We start from the raw sequence: 14,815 nt of genomic DNA, 5'->3' as shown, positions 1-14,815 counted from the left end.
CACAATCTTAGCTTACTGCAACCTCTGCCTCCTGGGCTCAAGCGATCCTCCCGCCTCAGCCTCCCAAGTAGCTGGGATTACAGGTGTGTGCCACCACGTCTGGCTAATCAAGCTAATGCTCCACCTGCATTACTGGCTGACTTCATCATGCTTCTGGGGCGGGCTGGGAGCCCACGCAGCTGATCAGAGATGGAGCTGAGCCCCAGGCCCAGGGACCCCAGACACCAGGGCCCACCCCCACAACCACACCAGTACTTCTGCCTCCACTCACTTATAAAAATAAGAAAGCTGAGCCTGGGGGAAAGTCATTTCCCCAAACTCCAGATAGCAGCAGACCTGGGATTCATCTAGGCTCTGGAGGGTGCCCCGGGAGAGCTGCCACGAGATATCAACTGTGCCCTGAGGTCCAAAGGCCAGAGGATGGGCTGGAGAGGGAGGGCCTGGGGGCTGTGGGGCAGGCATGTGAGTAATGAGTGGTACCCTCACATTCTGAAAGGTCACGGTGAATTGAATTCTCCTGGACTTGCAGGGGTACACTGAAAGAGGCTGAGGGTCCAAGTGGACCATGTGGGTATGTGGCTTTCAAGGACAGAATTCTTTTTTTTTTTTTTTTTTGAGACAGAGTCTCACTCTGTCACCTGGCTAGAGTGCAGTGGCATGATCTTGGCTCACTGCAGTCTCTGCCTCCTGGGTTCAAGTCATTCTTCTGTCTCAGCCTCCCAAGTAGCTGGGATTACAGGTGCTTGCCACCACGCCTGGCTAACTTTTGTATTTTTAGTAGAGACGGGGTTTCGCCATGTTGACCAGGCTGGTCTCGAACTCCTGACCTCAGGTGATCCACTGGCCTTGGCCTCTTAAAGTGCTGGGATTACAGGCGTGAGCCACCGCACCCAGCCAAGGACAGAATTCTTAACCCTGCAACTGCTGGCCTCCATTCCTCCTGACATCCCCTGGGGAAGCTGGCTGCTCCTGATCGCCACCCTCCCCTCACCCACAGCCTTTGTCTGGGCTCTGAACTCCAGCAGTGACCATCTTGTGTGGGGGCAGCAACAAGGTCTTACCACAGGAACTTCTTGCTCCTGACTCCCACTGGGATTTAGAGCAACCTGCTCCGGCCCTCTGAGCCTCACTTTCTCTAGTTGTGTAATGAGGCTGATGGGGGAGGAGATAAGAGCTTGATCCCTGGCTCCTGCCCTTGTTCCTTTACAGTATTTACTCCATGCCTGCAACATGCCAGGCACCTGCAGGGAGCTGGGAGCCAGCAACGACAGCCACACAGACATGGTCCCTGCCACCACGGGACTTGCACTTGGCAGGGAGACGGGCATTCACTAGGGCTCCGGCCACCCCTGTAGAGCTCTATGTCTGTGTCTCTGGCAGCCCCCTGGCCCCCAGTGGACCTCTGCTCAATCATTGTTCCAGTGTCCCTAGGCCACCTCCCAGGGCCTGACATCGGCTGGGCACCACAGTGTGCCAGGGCCTGTGCAGGGCCACGGGGAGGAGTGGGATGCAGTTACTGCCCTATGGGACGTTCCTCCCGCATTCCTCCTGGTGCTGAGCACTGCTCATGTGCCCATACCACAGTCCCCAGGCCCAACCCCAGGTCACAAGCTTGGGGACACCTACTTGGCCCACTGGCACTGGAAAAGCCGCGTCTTCCACAGCAGCAGCGCCCGGCAGAGGGCCAGTGTCCGGCAAGCATCCTGCAGAGAGCCCCAGCCTTGCTCCTGCAGCCCTTGGGCCTGGCCTACTGTACCCAGGCCACAGGCTGCAGGGCCTGCAGTGTGGAGAGCCTCACGTCCTGAAAAACCGTCAAGAGGCCAGTCAGCTGCCCCCCCACTGACCTCACTCTGCCCACAGCCATTGATAGCTGCTGCCTTGGGCTCCTCTTGGGAGCTCTCGTCTCTTGTCCCCTCCCAGCGCTTCCAAGCCCTCCCCTCCAGGTGGCCTCAAAGATCCCATCTTCCCCAGTTAAGTGCTTTTTTTTTTTTGAGACAGAGTTTTGCTCTTGTTGCCCAGGCTGGAGTGCAATGGCGTGATCTTAGCTCACTGTAACCTCCGCCTTCTGGGTTCAAGCGATCCTTGTGCCTCAGCCTCCCGAGTAGCTAGAATTACAGGTGTGCTACCACACTTGGCTAAGTTTTGTATTTTTAGTAGACACAGGGTTTCACCAGGTTGGCCAGGCTGGTCTCGAACTCGTGACCTCGGGTGATCCACTCTCCTTGGCTTCCCAAAGTGCTGGGATTATAGATGCGAGCCACTACACTGGGCCCCCAGTTAAGTTTTGGGGTAGAGATTAGGGCTGTGGGTCCCCCATCACACCAGGAGCTTCCCAAGAGCAGGGCCCACATCCCTTCCGGGCGGGATCTGGGATAACCAGCACCGAGGGAGCCTGCAGTGGGAGGAGCAGAACCAAGTGTCTCACCCACAGCAGCTCGCGATGGGACATAGGGATGTGGCTCACCCGGGGCCTGCCCACTTTGGGACCCCTCCTGCCCCCTCCCAGGACTACACGCTGCCCTCCTAGAAAGCCCCAGTTCTACCACCTCCCACAAGAATTCACATATTCAACTAGGGCCCACTGAAGAAGGGGATTAAGTGACATGGTTTGCTGGGGCAGAAGCCAACACTAGCTCACCTGCTTTCTGCCGGCAGAGGAACAGCTGGGTCACCTTTGCCCCATCTGAGTCCCGGAGCTGTTTCATCTGCACCCACTGTTGCAGGCATTTCCTCAGGGTCCCCGTCCGGCGGTCAGCCAGGTGGTCTCGGTACTGGGACCCTCTTTGCACGAACTGCTGCCAGGCCCCAAAGCACCTGGGAGAACAGAGGGAAAATACCCATGTCAATTGCAAGGTCTGATGACTGCGGTTCCAGCTGCCTACCTTTGCCAGACACACTACCCAGGCCTTGGGCAAGCCGCTTCATCACTCTGAGCCTCCATATTTTGTTGTTGTTGCTGTTGTTGCGGTTGTTGTTTGTAGACAGAGTTCCGCTCTTTTGCCTAGGCTGAAGTGTAATGGTGTGATCTCTGGTCACTGCAACCTCTGTCTCCTGGGTTCAAGCGATTTTCCTGCATCAGCCTCCAGAGTAGCTGGGATTACAAGCATGCACCACCATGCCTGGCTAATTTTTTTTTTTTTTTTGTATTTTGTATTTTTAGTAGAGATGGGGTTTCTCTGTGTTGGCCAGGCTGGTCTTGAACTCCTGACCTCAAGTGATCCAGGCACCTTGGCCTCCCAAAATGCTAGAATTACAGGCTTGAGCCACCGTGCCCGGCCAAGTCTCTGTTTTCTCATCTGTAAAACGGGGCTGCTTTGAAGATGCATCGCACGTCACCTGCTCAGGCCATGACACTGTCACCTCTGGCAGCGCGGTGGCCTCAGCAGCCTCTGACCTGGCCTCCCTGCATCCACCTCAGCCTCCTCCAGTCATTTCCTATTCCGTAACCCAGTGGTGTTTTTCCAATCTCAAATCAAATCATCATAGTCGCCTGCTAATCCTCCAGTGGTAGCCTCCTTGCTCTACCATCAAATTTCAACCCCTCCCCATGGCCAACAAGGCCCCCACAGATTTTTCCAATCTCATCTTCAACTACCCTCAGCCCCCCTACCCTGTACTAACAAGGCTCCAATTCGGCTCTGCTACACCTCAGGATCTTACCCTCCTGGCCAGAGGCCTCTGAACACTCTACCCTTCTCTGATCTCCCTCCACCAGGCAACTCTTCATCCTTCACATAGACACCGAACCTTGGTCTAGGTCAGCTTGCTATGCTAAAAGTTCTCACGGAAAACTACACTGGGGGATGTAGTCAGCAAAATGCAAAGAGTGAGAAACTAGCAGGCAAGCAAATTAGTTTCTTCAACAAATAACATGCAATGAAAAAAAAAAAAATGAAGGGGAGCCTATTATAAAGATTTTAACAGGCTGGGCATGGTGGCTCACACCTATAATCCCAGCACTCAGGGGAAGCTGAGGTGGGAGGATTGCTTGAGCTCAGGCTGGAGTGCAGTGGTGCGATCATGGCTCACCAGTGGGACTCTGTCTCTACCAAAAATTTTTAAAATTCGCCAGTCATGGTAGCTCACACCTGTAATCTCAGCACTTTGGGAGGCCAAGGTGGGTGAATCGCTTGAGTCCAGGAGTTCGAGGCCAGCCTGGGCAACATGGCAAAAAATTAAATCTCTACAAAAAATTTAAAAATTAGCCAGGTGTGGTGGCACCTATAGTCCCAGCTACTTGGAAGCAGAGATGAGAAGATCCCTTGAGCCTAGGAATTTGAGGCTACAGTGAGTCATGATTGCACCACGGTACTCCAGCCTGGATGACAGAGTAAGACCCTGTCTCTAAAATTTTTTTTTTGAGATGGAGTCTCGCTCTGTCGCCCAGGCTGGAGTGCAGTGGCCGGATCTCAGCTCACTGCAGTCTCCACCTCCCGGGTTTACGCCATTCTCCTGCCTCAGCCTCCCGAGTAGCTGGGACTACAGGTGCCCGCCACCACGCCCAGCTAGGTTTTTGTATTTTTTTTTTTTTGGTAGAGACGGGGTTTCACTGTGTTAGCCAGGATGGTCTTGATCTCCTGACCTCATGATCCGCCCATCTCAGCCTCCCAAAGTGCTGGGATTACAGGCTTGAGCCATTGCGCCCGGCTAAATTTTTTTTTTTTTAATTAAAAATTAAAAGACTTGAATGACTTATCAACCAACTGCCATACGTGGACCTTATTGCAAACTCTAACACAATATATACTTGCAAAACAATTGGAAATGTGAATACTGGCCAGATAATTCGTGAGTATTAAGGAACAGTTGTTTCATTATTTTTCAGGTGTGAGAGTGGTATTGTGGTTATGTATTTATTTATTTATTTATTTATTTCTGAGATAGAGTCTCACTCTGTCGCCTAGGCTGGAGTGCAGTGGCATGATCTCAGCTCACTGCAACCTCTGCCTCCCGGGTTCAAGCAATTCTTGTGCCTCAGCTTCCCGAGTAGCTGGGATTACAAGTGTTCATCATTACGCTCGATAAATTTTTGTATTTTTAGTAGAGACGAGGGTTTCACCATGTTGGTCAGGCTGGTTTCGAACTCCTGACCTCAAGTGATCCACCTGCCTCGGCCTCCCGAAGTGCTGGGATTACAGGCATGAGCCACTGCGCCTGGCCAATGGTTATGTTTCTAAAGAGTCCTTATCTTTTAGAGAGGCATGCAAAAGTATTTATGGATGAAATGGTATAATGCATGGGATTTGCCTCAAAATAATTTGGAGCGGGGGATGTATTTGGAGTACATATGAAACAAGCTTCAAGAGAGGCTGATTTTGTTGAAGCTGGGTAATTGGTGCGCTGGGGTTTATTATCCTATCTGCTCTACTTTTGAGTAAGATAAAAATGCCCCACAGGGCCGGGCGCGGTGGCTCAAGCCTGTAATCCCAGCACTTTGGGAGGCTGAGACAGGCGGATCACTAGGTCACGAGATCGAGACCTTCCTGGCTAACACAGTGAAACCCCGTCTCTACTAAAAAATACAAAAAACTAGCCGGGCGAGGTGGCGGGCGCCTGTAGTCCCAGCTACTCGGGAGGTTGAGGCAGGAGAATGGTGTAAACCCGGGAGGCGGAGCTTACAGTGAGCTGAGATCCGCCACTGCACTCCAGCCTGGGTGACAGAGCGAGACTGCGTCTCAAAAAAAAAAAAAAAGAAAAAAAATATGCCCCACAGGCCGGGCGTGGTGGCTCATGCCTGTAATCCCAAGCACTTTGGGAGGCTGAAGTAGGTGGATCACCTGAGGTCAGTAGTTCGAAACCAGCCTGACTAATATGGTGAAACCCCGACTCTGCTAAAAATACAAAAAAAAATTAGCTGGGCATGGTGGCATGTGCCTGTAATCCCAGCTACTTATGAGGTGAGGCAGGAGAATCGCTTGAACCCGGGAGGTGGAGGTTGCAGTGAGCCGAGATCGTGCCACTGCACTCCAACCTGGGTGACAGAGCGAGACTCTGTCTCAAATAATAATAATAATAATAATGCCCCATAATAAAAAGTTAACCACCAGGAAGCAAAAAAAGAAACTCATAGATCTGTGTTCCTTCTCTTCACAACACTTAAGCCAGGTGGTACTCACATACACCCTTGGGACTGCCAGTTTCCTGTCTGTTCCCCCACCAGCCATGGGTTCCACTGTGATGATGGGAAGAGGTGGGAAGCTGGGACTAAGCTTTGCTTATAACCAAATCCCAGCCAGTGGGGCCGGCTAGCATGTTCTAGGCATGCTCAGTCGATGGCTGCTTTCACTTCCCATTTGCATCCTTGTCTCTCAATACTAGGAGTTAAGAGCTGACTTAAAGGGAAGTGGGGGCCAGGCACGCTGGCTCACGCCTGGATTCCCAGCACTTTGGGAGGCCAAGGTGGGCAGATCACTTGAGGTCAGGAGTTCGAGACCAGCCTGGGCAACATGGTGGAACCCTGTCTCTACTAAAAATACAAAAAATTAGCTGGGCATGGTGGCGCGTGCCTATGGTCCCAGCTACTTGGGAAGCTGAGGTGGGAGGATCGCTTGAGCCAGGGAGGTGGAGGGTGCAGTGAGCAAGATGGTGCCACTGTACTCCAGCCTACGTGACAGAGTGAGACCCCATCTCAAAAAAAAAGGGAAGGGTGTCCTACCTGCACAGCCAAGCTCTCTGGTGCTGGGGGCTCAGTGGCGCCACCCAGGCTGCACCTGCAGCAGTAAAGTGCCAGGCATGGGGGAAGCTCCCTGTCGTCTGTGTGGCCCTGGTGGCCTTCCGCAGACTCTCCTTCTGCTGTCTGGCCCGTTCCTTCTGTTGGCACCACAGGAAGAAGACTAAGGAGGCAGGGAGGAGGGAGAGAAAAGAGAGAGTAAGCAGACGGGAGGATCCGAGCCAGGAGGGGCCCCTGACACGTGGGGTGCCCGTCTCCCCCATCTCTGAGTAAGTTAAATCTAGCTCCAATACTCCAGCCTCCGGTGTGGGCCTGCATCAGCGTATCAGCCCAGAAATGCAGGCTGTGCTCCTCTCATGCTGTGTGTCCTCAAACTAGTTGCTTAACTTCTCTGTGCCTCAGTTTCCCATCCGTAAAATGGGCACAATTCCTCTTGGGGGTCACTGTGAGGCTCAAATGAGAGTGTCTCTGGGAATGTGCCAAAGCAGATGCACAATAAACATTCACTCAAACTGGGTCCCCCGCCCCTGCCCAGTACGGAGCTCAGGCCCTGCATGTCCAGGCTCCACCTCCCTGCTTTCCCAGCACCCCACATCTCACCCGCCAGTTGCAGGGCCTCCAGTATCTGGACTCTCTCATCTCTGCTGTCTGTTCTCTGCCCAGGATGTGACAGAAGCCACTGAGCTCTCTCCTCCTCCCTCAGACTTCCTGGACTAAAAGTGAAGTTGCCCAGAGAGAAGCCGATGACCCGGGAGGGAGGGCACACGGTCCCAACCTGTCCACCCTACCCCAGGCAGATGTGGTCTGCCCTTGGGAGCAGGGGGCTCTGAGTCCCCCATCCTCTTCTGGACAGTTCATTTTATGTCAGATTTAAAAGCTATTGCTGGGGGGAGGTTCTGCTCTTGATTTATTCTCTTTAACACTATTTGGATTTTTTTTAAACAACAAACATGTATTAAAATAAATATCATTTAAATAATTATTTAAATACATTTGTTCAATTTAAAAACAAGAACATGGCCAGGTGTGGTGGCTCACACCTGTAATCCCAGGACTTTAGGAGGCTGAGGCGGACAGATCACTTGAAGCCAGGAGTTTGAGACCAGCCTGGCTAACATAGTGAAACCCATCTCTACTACAAAAAAAGAAAAAAGATTTTTTATATATATTTTTTATATATATATATATTTAAACACATGCACACACACAAATTAGCCAGTGCGGTGGCACACACTCGTAGTCCCAGCTACTCGGGAGGCTGAGGCATGAGAATTGCTTAAGCCTGGGTGGCACAGGTGGTAGTGAGCAGAGATCGCACTACTGTACTACAGCCTGGGTGACAGAGCAATGCTCTGTTTAAAAAAAAAAATGGCCGGGCGCGGTGGCTCAAGCCTGTAATCCCAGCACTTTGGGAGGCCGAGGCGGGCGGATCACGAGGTCAGGAGATCGAGACCATCCTGGCTAACACGGTGAAACCCCGTCTCTACTAAAAACTACAAAAAACTAGCCGGGCGAGGTGGCGGGCGCCTGTAGTCCCAGCTACTCGGGAGGCTGAGGCAGGAGAATGGCGTAAACTCGGGAGGCGGAGCTTGCAGTGAGCTGACATCCGGCCAGTGCACTCCACCCCGGGCGACAGAGCAAGACTCCGTCTCAAAAAAAAAAAAAAAATACCCAACTATAGTAGAAAATTGGGGAAATAAAGAAAAATATAACCAGAGGCCAAGCGCAGTGGCTCACACCTGTAATCCCAGCACTTTGGGAGGCTGAGGCAGGCAGATCACTTGAGGCCAGGAGTTTAAGACCAGTCTGACCAACATGGCGAAACCTTATCTCTACTAAAAAAAAAATAAAAAAAAAAAAAAAAAAAGAAAAAAAAAGAAAAAAAATCAGCCGGGCGTGGTGGTGTGTGCCTGTAATCCCAGCTACGTAGGAGGCTGAGGCGGAAGAATTGCTTGAACCCAGATGGAGGTTGCAGTAAGCAAGATTGTTCCACTGCACTCCAGCCTGGGCAAAAAAAGAAAAGAAAAGAAAAGAAAAAAATAACCGACTTTAATCCCACTGCTCCAGAGATAAGCATAGTTTCCATTTTAGTATTTTTCAATTAAATATTTATTTTTCACTCCTTAATTGTGGTAAAATACATGTCAGAAAGTTTACCATTGTAACCATTTTTTTTTTTTTTTTTTTGAGACAGAGTCTCGCTGTGTCGCCCAGGCTGGAGTGTGGTGGTGAGATCTTGGCTCACTGCAAGCTCCGCCTCCTTAAGTGTATGGTTCAGCAGTGTTAGGCTTCGCATTGCACATTTTCGTTTTTTTTTTTTTTTCCTTCTGGTCCTTTTTCTATGCACTGTGTGGTTTCTATGCAACTATGTGGTTGGGAAAAATATTTTTGATACATTTTTATGCTCCTTTAAGAAAAATTTAACATTGCCACACTATTTTCCCTTGTTTTTAAAAATGCTATGCAAATATTCTTTTTTTTATTTTTTTAATTTATTTTTTATTTTTTATTTTTTGCAAATATTCATAAAAATACTTCCAGGGAGGGGGCTATGAGAGGATGAAGCTTTCAAGTTAATTAATATACTTCCGACTATTTGGAATATTTTTCAAATTGAGCATGCATTACTGCTATGATTGGAAACAAAACCAATAAAAAATCTTCCTAAACATCATATTGGATGGTTGCTAATCGTTCATTACATGGTCAAACCATCATTTCCTCACTCACTGTTGAGCATTCAGGCTGCTTTTCAGCTTATTTTTTTTGAGACAGGATCTTGCCCTGTTGCCCAGGCTGGAGTGCAGTGGCATGATCATAGCTCACTGCAGTCTTGATTTCCTGGCCTCAAGTGATCCTCCTGCCTCAGCCTCTAGAGTGGCTGGGACTACAAGCACGCCCCCATGCCTGGCTAAATGTTTACATTTTTTTGCTAGAGACGGGGTCTCGCTATGTTGCCCAGGCTGCTGTCTAACTCCTGGCCGAGGCCTCCCAGAGTGTTGGGATTACAGGCGTGAGCCACCATGCCTGGCTGTTCTGAAGTTTTTACAATTATAAATGATGCCGTGATGGACATCTTTTTTGCATTAATCTTTGCCCACATCTGCTTATTTCATTCCCATTCTTTTGTGGGGATGAGGAAGTAGTGGGGGTAAGGCAGGAAGCGGGAGATGGAAGGCCACCAGCTTCCCAGGCCACGCTGACCAACCTGATGTGTTCCAGCCTGCTTCTCTGGGAGAGGTCCGCCACTGTGCTTCTTCCCAAGGAGGGGCCTTGGCCCTGGGCTCTCCTGGAGGGCGGGGACCCTGGCCCAGCCTGCATGTGGGGCTGTACTTGTTTCTGCTGTAAAGCCAGGTTTCTCCACTGGCTCAAGAGAGAAGGGGAAAGGAGATGTTGGCCTTGAATCTGCCTCCCAAGGAAACACCAGGCAGGGGAGGGGACAGGAGTAACACACGCCTATCAGATTCCACAGCCTGTGGTCTTAACCATTACTCTGCCTATTCGTTCCTTCTTTGGGCATGAAGGAATGAATGAATGAACAAATACAGAGAGATGCATCCCAAGAGGCAACACTTTCCTTAGAAGACGAAAGCTGGGACTGGACCCCTCTCAGAGTACCCCTTTCCCAAGGAGGGAAGGACACAGATACTCCCTCCCAGCCCTGGCTGGCAAACCACTAATAAAAAATAGCAGCCACTTATCTACTAGCTTGCTGTACGCTAGGCAGTGTTCTGAGTCTCTTATTAATTTACTCTCACAATGACCCTGAGAGAGGTATGTACTATTATTATCATCATCCCATTTTAGAGAGAAAGAGACTGGGGCACAGTGAGGTTAGGTAACTTGCCCAAGGTCACACAGCTAGCAAGTGGTAGAGGGGGCAGGATTTGAACTTAGGCAGAGCTGATTCGGGTGTGTGGACTCACAACTACACGATCTACTGCTGATCATTCATGAGGTGCAACCTATGCCCAGTGGGTGCCCTCTCCATAGGCTGAGTCTCCTCCCCAGACACACTAGTGCTTCACACAGCCCCCTGGCCCAACCTGGGGACTCCTGACCTCTCGGAAGCTCCAGGCCAGCAGAATCTTTGTGTACTGCCCGCATGCTGCCTCCAGCTGAGCCTCCCGGAGCCACAGGGCCTGAAGGCCCTTTCGCAACAGCTGCCAGCGGCCCAGTGCCACTGCTGCCACCACTGGATCCGACTGCCTCTTCACCAAGTGCCTCCAGGATCGAAAACATCTGGACAACAGCTGCCAGCTGGGGGCAGACCACGGCTGATCAGGGGTGGACTGCCCTCCTATCCCCAGGGAGAGCCCAGTGGCTGGATACCCTCCGAGATGCCTTTCCTGCAATCAGTCGGGTGGTGACCCACACCACAACAGAAGTAACACACTGCAGACTGGAAGAACTTCCCTCTTACTGATGGCTGGACTTGGAAACCCCACACAAGCAAGGCCCTGGGGGTCGGAGAATGCCATCTTTATTTCTTTTATATATATATATATATATATAATTTTGAGACAGAGTCTTGCTCTGTCACCCAGGCTGGAGTGCAGTGGCATGATAATGGCTCACTGCAGCCTCGACCTCCTGGGCTCAAGCGACCCTCCCACCTCAGCCTTCCGCGTAGCTGAGACTACAGACGTGCACCACCACACCCGGCTGATTTTTGTAAATTTTTTTTTTTTTTTTTTTTTTTGTAGAGACAGGGTTTTGCTATGTTGCTCAGGCTGGTCTTGAACTCCTGAGCTCAAGCAATCTGCCTGCCTCAGTCTCCCAAAGTGTTGAGATTACAGGCAGGAGTCACTGCATCCAGCCAGAGATTGCCCTCTTTGCCAAAAACCCAGGGTAGCCTCGGAAGTTCAGGACACTGAGTGCCCTAAACCCACAAGCATCCCTTCATTCTCGTCCCTGGGGCCCTGGAGGCTCCCTTCATTCCCCAGCAGGGACAGGAAATAAGTTCCTCTTCCTTGAAACCCTGCCTCATCTCCATCAGGCCCTCATCTCCGTTCGCACAGGCAAATGGAAGCACAGTCCTGAGCATGTGTCCCCCCCGCTCCAACCCCTGTCCCCACCCCGCCATGGGCTCACCAGGTTGCCTCAGACTCTGGGGCTACAATGTTTTGTGCCTTGTTCTGGGAAAGCAAGAGTACATAACACAGTTCTCAGGCCGAGCAGCAGGCAGGACAAGGCACCCCCTGCCGAGCCTCCCTGCCCCGGAGCAACGCCCCCCGCCCCCCACCCCACCTCCAGCCTCCCCCAGCCTCTACCTTCGAGGCATTGCTCGCTGAGATTGTGTCTGGCAGATGGAAAGCCGTCCTCTCCTCCTCCCTGTGGACCCGCTCCCTCGGGGACCCCTCCTCTCCTTTCTGCTTGGGTGGGATTCCCCAGGCTGTGTTGGAGAAGGCTGAGGAACAGGGGCCGGCCCCCCTGCTTCCCACCCCTTGAGGGAGACTGGGGTCACCCTTCTGTGCCCTGCCATCTGGAGACGTGGGGGAGCAGCTGTCCCCTGACCCTAGGGGGTGGGCGGGAGGGAGCCCCTGCCCAGGATTAAGGGAATCCCCAGTCAGTGTCCCCAGAGTGGTCTCAGGTGACATTAGCTTGCTTTGTGCCCAAGAGTCTGAGAGACTAGCCGGGGTCTTCAAGAAAGCTGCAGTTTTCCTTTGGCCTCGAAGGCATCTCCGCCTCTCATCCCAGGAAGCAAGGAGAGGCTGGTGGGCGGAGAGTGGCTGGCCACTGCTGGTCCAGAGGTCCTGCTGCACAGCACGGGGAGGTTCCTGGGGTGCCTGGCACCTGAGTCTGGCTGCCTCCTGCTCCAGGCAACGTACAGAAGCCAGCAGCTGCTGGATGGCAGCATGGGATGGGGCCCGAGTCTGGTTCTGACTGGGGATAGCCAGGTCCTCCAGGGTGAGAGGCTCCCCCACCAGCCTGGACCTCCAGCTCCCCAGGCCACCCCAGAATCTGAGGCCTGGCCGTGTGCGCCCATCAAGAGGGGCAAAGGCTTCAGTGGGCCTGAAGTCCCCGCTAGGGGTGCCTGGGGCCGGCAGCCTGGACTGCCTCAGACAGGGAGATGGGCGAGCCAGTGGCTCCTGGGATAGGAAACGACCCCAGGGCAGCTTGTGGGGCCCAAAGCTCCCCCCAGGCTCTGGGCAGAGGTGGGGGCTGCTGGTCTCCCTGCTGCTCAGGTTGCTCTGCTGAATGGCAAACTCTCGAGCCTTCCCTTGGCACCTCTGGGCTGGAGGCTGCAGGTTGCTCTGTTGCCAGACGCTTGAATTTACCAGTCGGCCAGTCGTGTCCTTCAGGGCTAGGCCCAGGCGGGGACCAGGGCTGGCCAGGTTGGTCTGGACTCGGCAGGGCTCCTGGTCTAGCACCGCCCCTGGGGAGGGTGTGGCAGCACGCCCTCCCCTCTCCACCTGGCACCCGGGCACCCACTGGTCATGTCTACTGCTCAGGCTGATGCCCAGGCTCCTCCGGAATCTTCGTTGCTCTAAAGAGAGGAGAGACAGTCATGCCTTGGGGGAGGACTTGGGTGGCCGGCACTCAGGTGGGACAGGTGGAGCTGTCCAGGCCTCAGAGCCAGGGAGGGGACGGGGCCCTAGCAGCGGGAGGGAGCTAAGACTTCCGGGGTCTGCTGCCAGCTCTGTCTCCCTAGGTGAAGCGATGGGCAGTCCCTGGGGCTCTTGAAGTGGGGGGTTCTTGGAGCTGGACAGAGGGAAGCAGAGAGATATTTAGGAGGTAGTTGAGGGGGTCCCAGGAGAGAGATGATGGTGGCTGGGATCGGGGGTAGCAGATGGGTAAAGAGAAGATTCAGACAAGCTTCAGAGGTGCAGCCAGCAGGCTTGGGGGAGTCAGGTAAAGGGGAAAAAAGAAAGAATCAAGGGGGACTCCTTGATTTCTGGCTTGAGCAAAGAGGTGGTGGGGGCAGTGGTCTGGGGTGAAAGCAAGACCCCATAGAGCAGTGGGTAAAGGTGAGCTGCTCTGGGAACACGGAGAAGGGCCTTGGAGGCCCTCCCCAGCCCCTAAGCCCACTCCACAGGCAGAGTCCTCGTGGGGATGGATGAGGTCCCGGGAGGCTCTGGGCGCAGGGCCTGGCAGGCAGAGTGGGCCATAAAAGTTGCTGCCTTTGTGGATGGGAACTAAAGCTCAGAGAGGTCAAGCAACTTGCCTCATGGTCACACAGCTGGAACACGAAGAAACTGGGATGTGAATTCAAGAATCCACATTTGTTCTTGGGCTGCTCCCCTTCTTTTTTTTTTTTTTTTTTTTTTTTTTTGAGACGGAGTCTCGCTCTGTCGCCCAGGCTGGGGTGCAGTGGCCGGATCTCAGCTCACTGCAAGCTCCGCCTCCCGGGTTCGGGCCATTCTCCTGTCTCAGCCTCCTGAGTAGCTGGAACTACAGGCGCCCGCCACCTCGCCCGGCTAGTTTTTTGTATTTTTTAGTAGAGACGGGGTTTCACTGTGTTAGCCAGGATGGTCTCGATCTCCTGACCTAGTGATCCGCCCGTCTCGGCCTCCCAAAGTGCTGGGATTACAGGCTTGAGCCACCGCGCCCGGCCTGCTCCCCTTCTTGGCTGGCCCAGCTGTGTGGCTTCCTTTTTTTTTGAGAGGGAGTCTTGCTCTGTCGCCCAGTACAACCTCCGCCTCCCGGGTTCAAGTGATTCTCCCACCTCAGCCTCCCAAGTAGCTGGGATTACAGGCACCCACCATCATGCCCGGCTAACTTTTGTATTTTTGTAGAGACGGGGTTTCACCATGTTGGCCAGGCTGGTCTTGAACCCTTGACCTCAGGTGATCCACCCGCCTCGGCCTCCCAAAGTTCTGGGATTACAGGCATGAGCCACCACTCCCGGCTCTCTGTGACTTTCTTAAAGCCTCAGCAGCCTGAGCAGGGATGTTCCCAGCCCACCGCCCCTGGTACTGGCTGACCTGTGGGGGCCCCATCTTAGCCAGGGGCACCAACCAGGCCTACTCCTGGTCCCCTCTCTTCCTGACCTTACTTTCCCAAGACCCCTGCTCCTTAGGCCCCAGGCTGGGAAAACTGTTCTATGTGCCGCCGACCATGGTGGCTGATCTGTGGAATTAGCCAGGCCCTATAGGCTGGCCTGCCTGGGAGAGGGGTTCTGGGCCAATACCGAGACGGGCC

At 53.1% G+C, this 14,815-nt stretch overlaps 4 protein-coding genes across 4 annotated transcripts in view; 2 read left to right on the top strand and 2 right to left on the bottom strand.

Moving 5' to 3' along the window:
• The window catches only part of MAD2L2 (mitotic arrest deficient 2 like 2), a 407,166-nt gene that overhangs the window by 302,479 nt on the left and 89,872 nt on the right, over positions 1-14,815 (top strand). The window lies entirely within an intron of this gene.
• Positions 1-14,815, bottom strand: part of CLCN6 (chloride voltage-gated channel 6) — a 165,558-nt gene that overhangs the window by 67,233 nt on the left and 83,510 nt on the right. The window lies entirely within an intron of this gene.
• C1H1orf167 (chromosome 1 C1orf167 homolog) overlaps positions 1-14,815 on the bottom strand; it is a 28,302-nt gene that overhangs the window by 11,466 nt on the left and 2,021 nt on the right. Inside the window, 8 exon segments of the mRNA XM_050789390.1 lie at positions 1,627-1,801; positions 2,639-2,814; positions 6,656-6,833; positions 7,271-7,383; positions 9,879-10,033; positions 10,732-10,930; positions 11,765-11,808; positions 11,944-13,160. Of these exon segments, the coding sequence (XP_050645347.1) occupies positions 1,627-1,801; positions 2,639-2,814; positions 6,656-6,833; positions 7,271-7,383; positions 9,879-10,033; positions 10,732-10,930; positions 11,765-11,808; positions 11,944-13,160 (2,257 nt within the window).
• Positions 9,969-14,815, top strand: part of FBXO2 (F-box protein 2) — a 122,113-nt gene continuing 117,266 nt past the window's right edge. Inside the window, exon 1 of the mRNA XM_050788859.1 lies at positions 9,969-9,974. The gene's annotated coding sequence lies outside the window, so the exon portion shown is untranslated. The remainder of the gene's footprint in view (positions 9,975-14,815) is intronic.

This window comes from Macaca thibetana, chromosome 1 (assembly GCF_024542745.1).
Source record: "Macaca thibetana thibetana isolate TM-01 chromosome 1, ASM2454274v1, whole genome shotgun sequence".
NCBI lineage: Eukaryota > Metazoa > Chordata > Mammalia > Primates > Cercopithecidae > Macaca > Macaca thibetana.
This window is presented reverse-complemented; position numbering and strand designations above follow the sequence as displayed.